General features: G+C 47.9%; 1 protein-coding gene across 6 annotated transcripts in view; it reads left to right on the top strand.

The window, feature by feature from the left end:
* Window positions 1-14,328, top strand: part of TEX10 (testis expressed 10) — a 721,463-nt gene that overhangs the window by 333,282 nt on the left and 373,853 nt on the right. For all 6 annotated transcript variants that reach the window (XM_073555731.1, XM_073555732.1, XM_073555730.1 and 3 more), the window contains one exon: window positions 12,291-12,468. In XM_073555731.1, the coding sequence (XP_073411832.1) occupies window positions 12,291-12,468 (178 nt within the window). The remainder of the gene's footprint in view (window positions 1-12,290; window positions 12,469-14,328) is intronic.

The raw sequence follows: 14,328 nt of genomic DNA on the forward strand, positions 1-14,328 counted from the left end.
GTCGTCACAATTGGCGACATTATAGGTTGTGTCGGCTATTTTCCCCACTACCTGGTAGGGCCCCTGCCGTGCAGCTTGAAACTTATTCTGCTTAGTGGGCTCTAACACCAGGACCTTCTGTCCTATTTCCAAAGTGCGCTCTCTGGCCCTCTGATTGTACCATATGCGCTGGCGCCGCTGGGTCGCCTGCATGTTCTCACATACAGCCTGAGTCAGCTCCTGTAGGCGGTCCCGGAATTCCAGCACATAGGGTACAATAGGTACCCATTCTATGAGGCCATCCCCTTCCTAGTGTTCCAGCACTAAGTCTAGGGGTCCCCTTACCCGTCTCCCGTATACCAGCTTGAACGGGGTGAACCCCGTGGATTCTTGGGGCACCTCCCGATAGGCAAAGAGGAGGTGTGGCAAGAATTTCTCCCAGTCCCTGTATGTCCTGGTAAAAGTTCCAGTGAGATGTTTTAATGTCCCATTAAAGCGTTCACACAACCCATTGGTTTGCGGGTGGTACGGGGCGCTTCTAATGGACTTTACGACGCACAGCTTCCACGGTTGGTTGGTCACCTCTGCTGTAAACTGGGTACCCTGGTCCGAGATAATCTCCCGGGGAAATTCAACCCGTGAGAACACCTGGAGCAGGGCGGCCGCCACCGTCTCTGCCAGTATGTTAGCTAATGCAACCGCCTCTGGATACAGTGTGGCATAATCTACCACTGTCAATATATACTTTTTCCCTGAAGGACTGCGTTTGGCTAACGGCCCTATCAGATCGACCGCTACTCGGCTAAATGTTTCCTCCACAATGGGGAGGGGGCGTAATTTGGCCTTGCATCGATCCCCCCTCCTGCCAATGCGCTGGCAACTGTCACAGATCTGGCAGTACTGACGAACATCATAGGTTACCCCCGGCCAAAAGAAGTTTTGTGTCAGACGATGCCAGGTGCGACTGACGCCTAAGTGCCCGGCTAAGAGTTTGTCATGAGAGATTCGCAGTAGCTCCTGCCTATACGTCTTGGGAACTACCAGCTGTCGTTTTATAGTGGGGCTCGTCCCTGTGTGGTGCTGCTCTGTGATCCGGTAGAGGAGTCCCTGCTTCCATACAAACTGTTCCCCTTCCAGTACCCTTCTCCCCTCCTGTGCCTGCCCACGATATCCCTCTAATGAAGGATCCTCAAGTAACTCCCTCTTAAATTCATCTGGGGTGGCCCAAGAAATGTGTCTGGCTATGGGATTACGTGTAGGGCTGGGATGTCTTACCTGGGCCTCCTCTGTGTGATTCCGCCACCGCAGCTCGAGCTTGTCTCCGGGTGGTCACAGGATATGTCTCAGCCAGAGGGGCCACCGAGAATGCAGACAACATGGGCCCCAAGTCATTTCCCAGCAAGACGTCTGCAGGCAAATCCTCCATCAAGCTGACCTCAACAAGACCATCCCCGACTCCCCAGTTCAGGTGAATCCTGGCAATGGGCAGTCGATGTATGGCTCCCCCTGCTACACGGACTGCCACTGTCCGGTCCGTCTTCTCTTGGTCCCGGACGAGATGAGGCTTCACAAGGGTCAAAGTTGCTCCGGAATCTCTTAGTCCCTGCATACGTTTCCCATTAACCCACACGACCTGTCGATGCTGTTGTCGATTATCTGCCCGGGCTGCCTGCACGGGGTCTACTTCATGCAGCACTTCCTCCATCTCTTCCACCCCTTGGATATTCGTAGCCCCCAATGCCGGGTCAGCTTCGCCTTTGTAGCAGTGTACAGCAGCCCGGCTGAAGGTAGCTGTTCCCGCCTTTTGCCACTGGGTATGCTGAGTCCGATTGGGGCATTGTCTTTGCAGGTGGCCCAGCTGACGGCAGGTGTGGCATCGTGTCCCAGGGGGACTGTGGTAGGCCGGGTTTCTAGCTGGTCCCCCTACAATCTTCGGTGGTTTGGGGCCCTCCAGGTCCATGGGCGGGCCCCTAGTGACCATCTTTGATCCGGACAGCTGCGGCCTCCTGGCATCATGATGTTCATCGGCCAGACGAGCGGCTTCCTCAAGAGTTGCTGGCCGCCTGTCCATTCCTGTGTCTCGGGGGTTAGTCCATTAAAGAAGCATTCTAACAGTTAGAGCTGGAGGACGTCCTCCTTAGTGGTTGCTTGGCTCCCTTGTACCCACTGTAGCAGTGACCACTGTAATTTACAGGCCCATTCAGTGTGGGTATCGGTTACGCGTTTTATAAGTCTGCGGAACTTTTGGCGGTAGGCCTCTGGTGTCAGCGCATACCGGGCCAAGATCACTTCTTTGATCCGCTCATAGTCCATACAGTCCTCATCAGGAACCGTGCGATAGGCGTCCGCTGCCCAGCCTGTCAGCTTGCTGGCCAGAATCTGAACCCGTTTCTCCGACTTCACTTGATGAAGGGCACACTGACGCTCAAAGTCCTGCAGAAAGCCATCAATGTCTTCCTCTGCCTCCCCGAACTGTCGGAAAGCATTATACTAGATCTTTTTGTGGCTTGCTGTTGAAAGTACCTGGTCGAAGGCCAGAGCTTACCCTGCTCGCTCACTCTCCTCTCTCCGCTCTGCCATCTCCATCTTGGCCAGCTCCACTTTGGTCCGCTCTGCCATCTCCATCTTGGCTAGCTCTATCCTGGTCCGCTCGGCCATCTTTTCCTTCAGATCAGTACGCACATCAGCCATCACTTCTCGTATGATCTCTACCACAGGGTTTGGGCCATAGAATGCCAGTCTGTTCTTTACCTCCCTCTGGATTTCGGTCTCCTCCACGTTCACATTGGAGGGCGCTGCACTGTCGTGTTCCATGATGGCTGCTATCAAATCCGCTTTTGTTTTGTTGCTGGCGATCAACCCTCGGGCTTCCACCAGATCTTTTAATGTAGTCCTCTTTAACTTCTGGTAGTTGTTTTCCATTCATTCCTTTCCTCCTGTAGAAGGGGTATCATATCCCGCCGCTGCCACCAGTGCAACGGGGTCTACCCAAGCTTAGGGTACCTCTTTCAGTACCACCCCGTGTTTTCGAAGGTCCGCTCTGCGTTGGCTGGAGTCTGAATGAATGACGCTGGCTGGAATTCCTTGGTTACATGGGCGCATATAAAAGATCTCTGCTTCTCCATGTATTTCCAGTCTGACAACACTTTACTCACAGGACACAGAATATATCACACAGATACAGAGGGCCGGCCAATAGAAAAGTGGCAGGCCAGACATACATTACAAAAGCCGCAGGTGGCCGGAGCCTGCCGATGTTTACTGTGGGAATTACGAAGGTGGGGGGAGGGTGGACAAAAGGAGAATATCGTGTCCCCTCTGCCCAGTGGCGCAGCCTGTGAACTGATGCTTTAGGGACATGCATCTCACATGGAACATATTATACATACATATAACTGCACAACATATTCTGGGTGCTGAATGGTTCTGTAACACGTAACACCTAAGATAGACATCCAAGTGTCTAAAGGCACTAAGAAGATGTCCTTGCCCTTTGAGGATGCCTCCCAATTGAAGGATCCGATGGATCGCAAAATAGAGAGCCATCTTATAAAGTCCTGGGAAGCCTCTACGAACCTGCTCAAAGCAAATATTGCATCCACCTGCGAAGCCAGATCATTGTTTTTCTGGCTACGTACGTTGGAAGACAACTTGTTGGGGGGCACTCCAAGGGAGGAAATCTTAGACTCCCTGTCAATCCTCCAAAAGGCAACAGGCTATTTAGCTGACGCTTCGTTAGAAACGGTACTGGTGGCAGCAAGGTCCCTCGTCCTCTCAAACTCGGCCAGGAGAGCCTTGTGGCTGAAGTCATGGGGAGGCAACATCACTTCCAAAACGAAACTTTGTGCCATCCCCTTCCAGGGACACCGCGTGTTCGGGCCGGTCCTCGATGACATCTTTGAGAAGGCTTCTGACAAGAATAGGTCACTGCCGGAGCAGAAACCCACAAAAAGGCGTTTTTTTTGTCCCTCAAGGGAACAGACTTCTCAAAGGGTGTTCAGAGGGAAGGGCAAAACGGGTCGATGGAGCTACCCGAAAGGGGGTAAAGGAAGAAACATCCTCGTGCCCCAACAGCAGCAGCCCCCGGAAAAGCAGTGACTCCCGGGTAGGGGGTCGACTCACACAGTTTTTCGCCCAATGGCAGGCTACAACCTCGAACCAGTGGGTCCTGCACACTATATACAATTTGCGCTAAAACTGGAGTTCGAACACCCCCACCCCCCGCATGCCCTAAGGATTACCCCAGCGCATTCCCCAAGTCTGCGAAAAGTTCTGTGGCTTCAGTTAGAAGAACTGCTACGGGAACAAGTGGTCTCGCATGTACCTCCTCAGGAGGAGGGCAGGGGACATTATTTTCGCCTGTTCCTGATAAAAAAAAAAACCCTCATGAAAGCACAGGCTCATTATAAATCTAAAACCCCTGAACCACTTCATCAGGTACTATCGACTCAAGATGGAGTCAGTAAGATCAGCGATTCCTCTTATTGGACGAGGCTGGCAGATGGAGACAATAGACCTAAGGGATGCGTATTACCACGTACCCATTCATCCGGACCACCGGAAGTTTCTGAAGTTTGCGGTCACCCACGACCGAGGAATCAGCTACCTTCAGTTCAGCGCCCTGCCGTTTGGGGTATCCCCAGCACCAAGGGTGTTCACGAAAATCATGAAAGAGGCAGTCATCTTCATTCGGCTTCAGGGGATATGCATTGTACCCTATCTGGACGATCTGCTTATCGTCGCCCCATCAATAAACCAGCTTAACCAGGGCGTATCAAGGACCCTACAGATTCTCGAAACTCTAGGGTGGATACCAAATCTCCAGAAGTCAGCCCTCTGTCCTTCCCCGAGGAAAAAATTCCAGGGAATCCTCTTGGGTTCAAAGAACAGGACGTCCTTTCTTCCCGAAGATCGTCAAAAAGACCTTCGGCAGAAAATAATCCGTTTCAGAGACCAAAGGGCGCGACGCTGAGGGACGCCATGTCCATCCTGGGCTCTCTGACAGCGTGCATTCAGGCGGTGTCCTGGGCACAAGCTCACACGCGAGTCCTCCAGTTGTATGTCCTGACAAATATGAAAAAATACCCAAACAACCTATCAAAAAGGGTTCCACTTCCAGGACATGTAAAATCGGCCCTCTGGTGATGGCTGAGCTACCGAAACCTGAGGCGAGGAGTATGCTGGGATCAGCTTCCTCTAAAAATACTATGCACTGATGCCAGCCTGAGGGGCTGGGGAGCCGTAGTCGAAGATTCATACTTCCAGGGACAATGGCCCCAGAACATAAAGGCTGGATCTTCAAACCTAAGGGAGCTGACGGCAGTGGAAGAATCACTGAAAGCCGCAGCAGCCCTTGTCAAGAACCATCATGTCCGGATATACTCCGACAATGTGACCACGGTGGCATATCTCAGGCATCAAGGGGGCACAAGGTAAGCCAGCCTAAAGAAAGTAGCAGCAAGGATCTTCCTTTGGGCAGAGAAGCACCTGTTATCCATTTCCGCGGTACACCTGAACGGGTCGGAAAACATCCAGGCAGACTTCCTGAGCAGGAAAGACGTCCATCCAGGAGAATGGTGTCTGAACCAATAGGTGTTCCAGGCTCTAGTCTCAAGATGGGGGGATCCAGAAGTAGACCTGTTCGCGAATGCACAAAATACAAAGGCTGCAACCTATTTCTCCCTCAGTCCCATGTACGGAGCCAGGGGGACAGATGCATTTGCCCTTCCATGCGTCTTCAGACTGGCCTACGCTTTCCCCCAATCCCGATGCTGGCAAAGACCCTACAAAAGATCAGGGCAGACGGAGTCAAGACGACCCTGGTGGCTCCGATGTGGCCAGGACGAAGCTGGTACAGCGCTCTGTTGGACATGGCCCAGGAAGGTCCCTTGATATTACCCCATAAGACCGACCGACCTCTTTCAAGTTCCGTTGCTACACCCGGACCCAGCCAAGCTATCCCTAGCAGCCTGGTTATTGAGGCCAACATTCCGAAGGCCAAAGGGTTATCGATCGGATGAGGTAATCCGGACCCTTCAAAAGAGTAGAAAGCCGATAACGAATGCAATCTACTGGAAAATATGGAAAAGATTTTCCTCCTGGTGTCTCCCGAAGGTCCCTGACCCCGCCCATCCAAATATTGCCCAAATACTAGACTTCCTACAGAAAGGGTTAGATCTAGGGCTTACTCCGAGTACGTTAAATGTACAGGTATCTGCCCTAAGTGCCTTTTTTGACCAAGACCTAGCCAAACACCGCTGGGTCAAGCGGTTCATGATAGCAGCAGGCAGGATTCGCCCTTCGCTCCCTAGCCGGTTTCCTCCCTGGGATCTTAATTTAGTACTTAATAGCCTAACACAGGCCACGTTTGAGCCCCTGTCAGAAGTTCCATTAAAAATACTCACACTCAAAACATTGTTTCTTGTGGCGATCACATCAGCTAGATAGGTGGGGGAGCTACAGGCCCTTTCAGTTCAAGGAACCTTATCTCCTACTCAATTCAGATAGTTTAGTACTACGCCTAGACCCCTCCTTTATGCCCAAGGTGGTGTCAGACTTTCATAGAAGCCAGGATATCGTGTTGCCCTCATTCTGCCCAAATCCTTCTAACCCGAAGGAAGCTAAATTTCATTCCCTGGACGTTCGCAGGGTAGTTCTCCGTTACCTCGAAGCAACCAAGGATTGGAGAATTGATCAGAACCTGTTCCTTCAGTATTCAGGAAGAAATAAAGGGAAGATGGCGGCAAAGAACACGATAGCGGGCTGGATCAAGCAGTCCATCTCTCTGGCATACTCTGCAAGACATCTCTCTCCTCCGGAGTCGTTAAAGGCCCACTCCACTCGATCAGTCGCTACGTCCTGGGCAGCAAGGGGAAATACGTCTTCAGAACAGATATGCAGATTGGCCGCCTGGTCCTCTGTGCACACCTTTACTAGACCCTATAGACTGGATTTCAATAGGGATCTGACGTTCGGCAGACGCGTCTTGCAAGCCGTAGTCCCTCCCTAAATAAATTAGCGTTGGCTTGACTCCAAGGTGGCTGTCGTGGAAGGTGACTAGAGAAAATAGAATTAGACTCACCGGTAATTCGGTTTCTAGGAACCTTCCACGACAGCACTAATTTCCCTTCCTATATGATATATTTACCTGATGATTCCTGCTCTACTGGCAGTAACTATTCATGCTAGTATGTTCAGAAAAAACACTGAGGTAGCAGGAAGGGGAGGGTTATATAACCTCTTTGTGTTCCTGTCCCCTATTAGGGCGGGGAGACAACCTCCAAGGTGGCTGTCGTGGAAGGTTCCTAGAAACCGAATTACCGGTAAGTCTAATTCTATTTTTTTTCTGTTTTTTTTTCTTTCAGTAAATCATGGTAAATTAAATGGTGTCATTCAAACTTACAACTCATCCTTCAAAAAACAAGCTATCTTATAGGGCCAAGTGTGAGAAAAATGATTGTGGGAAGGGCATAAAAGTAAAGGTCATTCAGGGGTTGAAGGAGGACAACTTCAATGAACAACATATGACTGCATAGCAGAAGGTGTTTAAGAGCTCAGTCCTTTCAAACTAATCTTGTCATGATCTGACAGTTTTAAATTGCACTGGGTGAACTTTTTTTACTTTGGAAAGTTCCAAGGTGTCTTGACTGTCCCCGGTGGTGGGTAGGTGTATTGCACTTTAGGTTTTTGTGTACTTAATTAGGGATCAGGTGTGACACCCTATAAAGGTGTGCTAGGGGTGTGCAATCACTGCCTGTGATATTGTGAGTTTGTGTTTCACTCTGAGTTGGAGAGCCTGGAGGAAGGATGGAGCTGGTGAGGAGTCCTGCGCAGCTTAGCCAGGGGGGACGTGTTGCAGCTATGATGTCTGGACGAAGGGCTGGCATGGCGTGGTGGGGTCGCAGTAATGGTGTCAGCGGGAAGTGTCTGCATGGGCTGGTGGAGTGGCGACTATGGAGAGTGGCACTCACCATGTGGGACTTGGTTGCTGAGCTGGACTCAAGCATGCTTGACTTCGTGGCAGAAGCTAAACACTTCCTTGGGACTCTGGTACTAAGTAGCTGCAACTGGTGGTGGACTCTGCTCCAAGGCTGCACTAAGGTGAAGGATCCGTTTATGGTGATGGATCCAGGTGGAGGAGAAGATGCACTCAGGTGGAGGGCTTTGTTGCTAGGAGCGCACGCAACAGAGCAAAGCTAAGTGGTGTTTCCCCTGTATTGTCTCTTTCCTCATGTGTGTTATTAGTGCAGTGGTGGGATTAGTCTCCGCACCGACCCATTCCCTAGTGAGAGTTTAGGGTCAGGGTGAGCAAGGGCGTTAAGGTACGCGTGCGGCGACAGGTTCGGAGCCTGTATAGGGAATGTCAGGAGTGCAGGGACACTGGCTCAGGGGAGCTTAGGAGGTCTCCACGTCCCCCATTCCCTATCGCAGGGCCCACCATTGTTAAAGTTTCCCAGGTTCCCCCTTTTATTATTTAAATTCGCCGTACTGGAGGCGGGGTTTCCAGATTTTATGTATATAACGTGTAATACCCAAATTCGCCAGGTGGAGGCGGCGTATCCACCTGCACATTTTATTATTTAAATGCGCCCCACTGGAGGCGGTGTATGCAGGGTCACGTGTGTCACATGGGTTCGCCTTGCGGAAACATCTGCGTCCTGACACACGTGATCATGACAAATCTGTTAAGTTTCTAAACGGAGGTCAGTTCTAGATTGGACTTTGGGTTGGTTTTTTGGAAGTCATATCTCTAAGGGAACCTTTCACCAGGTTTTGCCCATATAAAGTAGGGCCAGCACCTCTAAGCTCTATGTGACATCATATATGTCTCCAATGCACTATCCATAAAACAGAAAATTGCTTTTATTATACTTCTCTATGTGTCGGTCCGGTCCGATTGGCTTCACTTTTCTTGATCTGGCGCCTCCTCTCTTCTTGCTTTGTGTGTATTAGGTGTTCTACGTTGTTCATACCCTAAGCATGTGTATTACACTATTTTGCTGTGCCTTTGGCAGGGCAGAGAAGTGTGTCTGCACAGGAGCGCAATGCCGAGGACACAGTGTGAATGATGTAGAACAACTGGATTGGTAGGTATAATAATAAAAGCTAAATTTCGGGGGGTTTTTTAGAGCGCATTCGGAATGGTGTCACATGGGGTTTATAGGTGCCCTTCACTAATTTATATGGGAAAAACCTGATCACAGGTTCCCTTTTATTTCTGAATTTGATATTGCGCCAATCAGTGGCCTAGAGCTGCTGGCAGATTGGACCACCTAAGGAAAGATATATATTTTCTGTTGTTGGCAACAAACATTTTCACTTTTTCTCTTTTGTTTTATAAAAAAAAAAAAAAAAAGTTGGATGACCCCTTTAAATGAAATGTCACACCAGGTTATTATGTAATCTGAAAGCATCATAACTTAGGGGCTAAGAAAGTCAGAATAGAGCTTGTTCAGGTTCAAATACGGTATGTGCTCCTTAAAGTAATTCATGGAATTGGTGGAGTTGCCAATAATATTGTCAAAGCAAGGGATGTTTGTTTAGTAAAAATATGTTTAAGGGTTGATGATTATATAGAAATATACAACTGGTCAATCCACAATTTTTCCATTTTCTATTTCCATCATTTCTAGAGCAAAGTAGAAGGAGATTCTTGGCTGTAAGGCTAGTTTCAGACTAGCGTTTTTGCCTGCAGCGCACGGCGCCGCTAAGCCCCGCCCCCTCCAGTAATCTCCGCCTAGTATCGCACATCGCTCATGCGATCTGCACACCCTATCTTTAACATAGGGTGCGCAGACCATGCGCTGGCCGTGCGCTAGTAGGATTTTGTGTGCGATGCGCCCTTTTGACGGTGCGCCGAGCACACCAAAATGAAACATGGTGCGTTCGGCGCACCGTCAAAAGGGCGCAGCTCACGCAAAATCCTACTAGCGCACGGTCAGCACACCCTATGCTAAAGATAGGGTGTGAAGATCGCATGCAGCAATGTGCGATACTAGGCAGAGATGACCGGAGGGGGCACGACAGGGGGAGGGGCTTAGCGGCGCCGTGCGCTGCAGGCAAAAACGCTTGTCTGAAACTAGCCTAAGTCAAGTAGAGCGTCAGGAACTGGAGGTGTGAGGTTGCCCCCAGTTGTCAGGGATTTATTATATCCCACCAATTGTCACAAATTTACTATTTTTTTTAGTGGTCATGGGTCCCACCCACGACTTTTGTTTCCACCTTCAGTTCTGGTTTTGGAACTTGCAGCTCTCTGGCGCTCCCCTTACACTCAGATCAGTCAGGGAACTACACCTAGGATAAGAAGTCGCCAGAAAGGCTGCCTTGCCTTGTACTGGCTATTGGGCAGTATGTATGTCCCCAGTGGGTAATATACACATTAAACCTCCGTCCCGTCACTGCCAGTCTCAAAAAATCCCCAGAACACTGTGCTGCCACTAGCTCCTCGTTTGACATTAAAATCATTATCGGGTCGGGAGCCAACCCACACGGTAGCGTAATTAGCGCTGAGGTCGTGGCGGTACATTATAGAGTAAGGAGAAACGAAACTATTAAATTTATCGATTTACTCCAGAAAGGATAAGGCAGTGTTTACAAAAATATAAAAGATGTTACAAAAAGGGACTAGATGCAGTATATACAGACAATTACAAAATAAAGTGTATTAAAATTATAACTTACACTTATCAGTCCATGGCATGCCGTGGGGAGGTCGTGGGAGGGTTTCCTTCCCCAAGGGAAAATGTTCTATCAGTACAGCTTCCTAGCTGGCATCCCGGGCAAATGACGCCCCTTTGTCTGGGCCTCTGAGCTTTATACTTTTGCCCAAAACCAAGGGTTTTCCCACTTGGTGACCTCACAGGGTGGGCTGAACTATGGAATGTACTCCCATTTTGAAAGTTACTAATAAATTCCTATTTGTCATAACCTCTCAATGAGACGACAGGGGTATCATTTTTCTTGTTACAAAATTACCTTTTGATGCCAAACATTGTATATCTCTGTATTACTGGGAGGCACATACCCTTTTCTTGTGTTCTGGTGGGTGCAGAAGTTGCAAAACATTGGTGGGTGTAGCTTCAATCATGCAGGTTCTAAAAATAGAAGTTTCCTGGATCTGTGATTATCCTGCATTATATTCGAGTTTCAAAGAACAAAGGAGAGTTTAAATCCATGTGCTTCAAACAAAACCTGAGTTATCTGGTCATAAGCCATATTCCTGGGGGTATGGGGAAAGTGGGATCAAATTACACACAGGCAGAGGGATCTGAGAGGAAGGGGGTTGGGTGCTGCAGCTATGAGATCTCAATGTGACACTGCACAAACGTGATGGGGGAGGGGCAGCACGAGCTCTGTAAGTGTACATAGGAAAATATGAATATGTTTACATTCTGACACTCAATCTGTCATGGTAAACTGAAAGAGAATATAATTGACCCACATGCCTTTCTAGCATTAAAGGGAATTTGTCACCTATTTTTTGCCCTATGAGATGCGGCCACCGCTATCAGGGGCTTATCTACAGCATTCTGTAATGCTGTAGATAAGCCCCCCCTGATCTAACCTGATAGATAAGAAAAACGAGTTAGATTATACTCACCGGGGGTGCAGTCCGGGACCGGTCGGTGTCCCGGTCCAGGTCCGGCACCTCCTATCTTCTAGCAATAACGTCCTCCTCCTTGCTTCATTCCGTGCTCCTGCGCAGGCGTAATGATCTGCCCTGTTGAGGGCAGAGCAAAGTACTGCAGTGCGCAGGCAGCGGGAAAGGTCAGGGAAGTCTGGCGCCTGCGCACTGTAGTACTCTGGTCTGCCCTCAACTGGGCAGATCAGTACGCATGCGCAGGAGCACGGCATGAAGAAAGGAGGAGTACATCATCGCTTGAAGATGGGAGGCGCCGGACCTGAACCGCGACACCCATCGGACCCGGACCACCCCCTGTTGAGAATAATCTAACTCGTTTTTCTTATCTTTCAGGTTTCATCGGGGGCTTATCTACAGCATTATAGAATGCTGTAAATAAGCCCCTGATGGCGGAGGCCACATCTCATAGGGCAAAAAATAGGTGACAGATTCCCTTTAACAATTTCAGTGTCCGGTTACTAGATTACGAAAGATGCGTCACTGTTATAGGAAATTATGTTGATTGCCTTTTCTTCACATCTTCAATTACGGTAATTCCCCAAAATAAATGATGCCTTTTGCCTCATATGGATTTTTCCCCTTCCTCTGGATTAACATTGCAAGATAATCTGAAATCATTGGCTTAGTTCAGAACCTTAAATTCTGTTGTGCTATTTTTCTATTTGTTCAGATTCCAACGATGGTTGTTTTCTACATCTGCCAGAAGATTTGCAGTTGAAGTTGGTGCAGCTGTTATACTTCATCCCATTATTAACATCTAATTTGGTGGCATGTTTGAGTCAATTCTGCATTTCTGAAAGATTTTCACTTAACCTTATTTCCAAACTTATTGGTATATTCCATGCCAGGTAAGTAATTTGCATAATATGTTATATCAACCTGAATTTTTTAAAATTTTTATTATGCTTCCCCCGCTGTCCTAATGTAAGGTTATTTCTTGTGCAGTTTTACAAAGCAGAAAAAAATCATAAATCTAAACTGTGTTCCAAATTATTATGCAAAAAGAGTTTAGGAGTGATAAGGTTAGAATTTTTTTGTTTGTCATTTAAACTCACTGATGGTGATGTGTGTCAGGGCTCTTTATATCACTGAAAGCAATTGCAGATACCTGTGCAAATTAGTTTGGCAGGTGTGTCCAAATAAAGGCAAGACTACTTAAGAAGGCTGTTCCACATTATTAAGCAGCCTACATTTTTTGACAAAATGGGAAAGAAAAAGGATGTGTCGGCTGCTGAGAAGCAACAAATTGTGGAGTATTTAGGTCAAGGCATGATTACAATCAACATTGCCAAGACACTTCATCGTGATCATCGCACAATCAAGAAGTATGTAGCTGATTCCCAGCACACACGTGTGCGTGCTGATAAGGAAAAATTGAGGACTCTTTCCAACAGGCAATTGCATCAGGTTAAAAGAGCAGCTGCAAAAATGCCTTTTCATAGCAGCAGACAAGTTTTTGAAGCTGCTGGTGCCTCCAACGTCCCCCGAACAACAAGATGCAGGGTCCTTCAGAGGTTTGCAGCTGTGCGTAAGCCATCCTGTCGACCACCTCTATCCACTGCACATAAGCAGAAATGGCTCCAGTGGGCCAAACGATACATGAAGGCTGACTTCCAAACTGTTTTGTTCACCGATGAGTGCCGTGCAACGCTCGATGGTCCAGATGGATGGAGTGGAGGATGGCTGGTTGATGGAAACCCCATGAAAACACGGCTAAGGCGCCAACAAGGAGGAGGTGGAGTAATGTTTTGGGCTGGAATCATGAGGAGAGAGATTGTCGGCCCCTTTAGGATCCCTGAAGGGGTAAAGATGAACTCCATAATCTATGTGGAGTTTCTAAAACAGCACTTCCTGCCATGGTTCAAGAGGAAGAACCGTGCTTTCTGCAGCAAGATCATTTTCATGTATGATAATGCACCGTCTCATGCTGCAAATAACACATCTGCATCTCTGGCTGCTATGGGAGGACAAGCTTATGGTGTGGCCACCATCTTTCCCTGACCTCAACCCCATTGAGAACCTCTGGAGCATCATCAAAAGGAGTGTCTATGATGGCGGGAGGCAGTTCACATCTAAGCAACAGCTCTGGGAGGGTATTCTGTCCACATGCAAAACAATTGAAGCACAAACCATCCAAAAACTGACAAATTCAATGGACAAGAGAGTTCAGAAGCTTCTTTCGAACAAGGGGTCCTATGTGCAAATGTAACATCACCTAGAATAAAGTTTTGACTTGAAAACTGTTTGATTTCATTTTGTAATAAGCTGACAATGCTTATAATTTCACAATTGACCATTTTTTTGTTCAAAATAAAAATAAAAAGGTTAAAATCTCTGCTGTGCATAATTTGGATCATGCATTTTGAGTGTTTATTATTTTTAAAAATAAACTGTTTTCATAGGCAGTTTGTTCAAAAACATTGCAATTATACTAGAATAGTAGATGACTGGAAAATAACAATGACTGCAATTCATATAGGTAATTTAGAGAAAATATGAGGAAATATTTTTTGCATAATAATTTGGAACACAGTGTATACAGACACAGAAAGATTTCCCCTCAAAACTTAAAGGGAACCTGTCAGCAGGGTTGTGCATAGTAACCTGTACGCAGTGTCGGTTTAACACTGTTATACTGAATAAAATGATACCTTGGTTGATGAAATCTGTCTTGTGCTTTTTTTTAATCCTTATTTTTAGTTTTTAGT

Source organism: Dendrobates tinctorius, unplaced genomic scaffold (assembly GCF_039654945.1).
Source record: "Dendrobates tinctorius isolate UK_male_01 unplaced genomic scaffold, ASM3965494v1 ptg000229l, whole genome shotgun sequence".
NCBI lineage: Eukaryota > Metazoa > Chordata > Amphibia > Anura > Dendrobatidae > Dendrobates > Dendrobates tinctorius.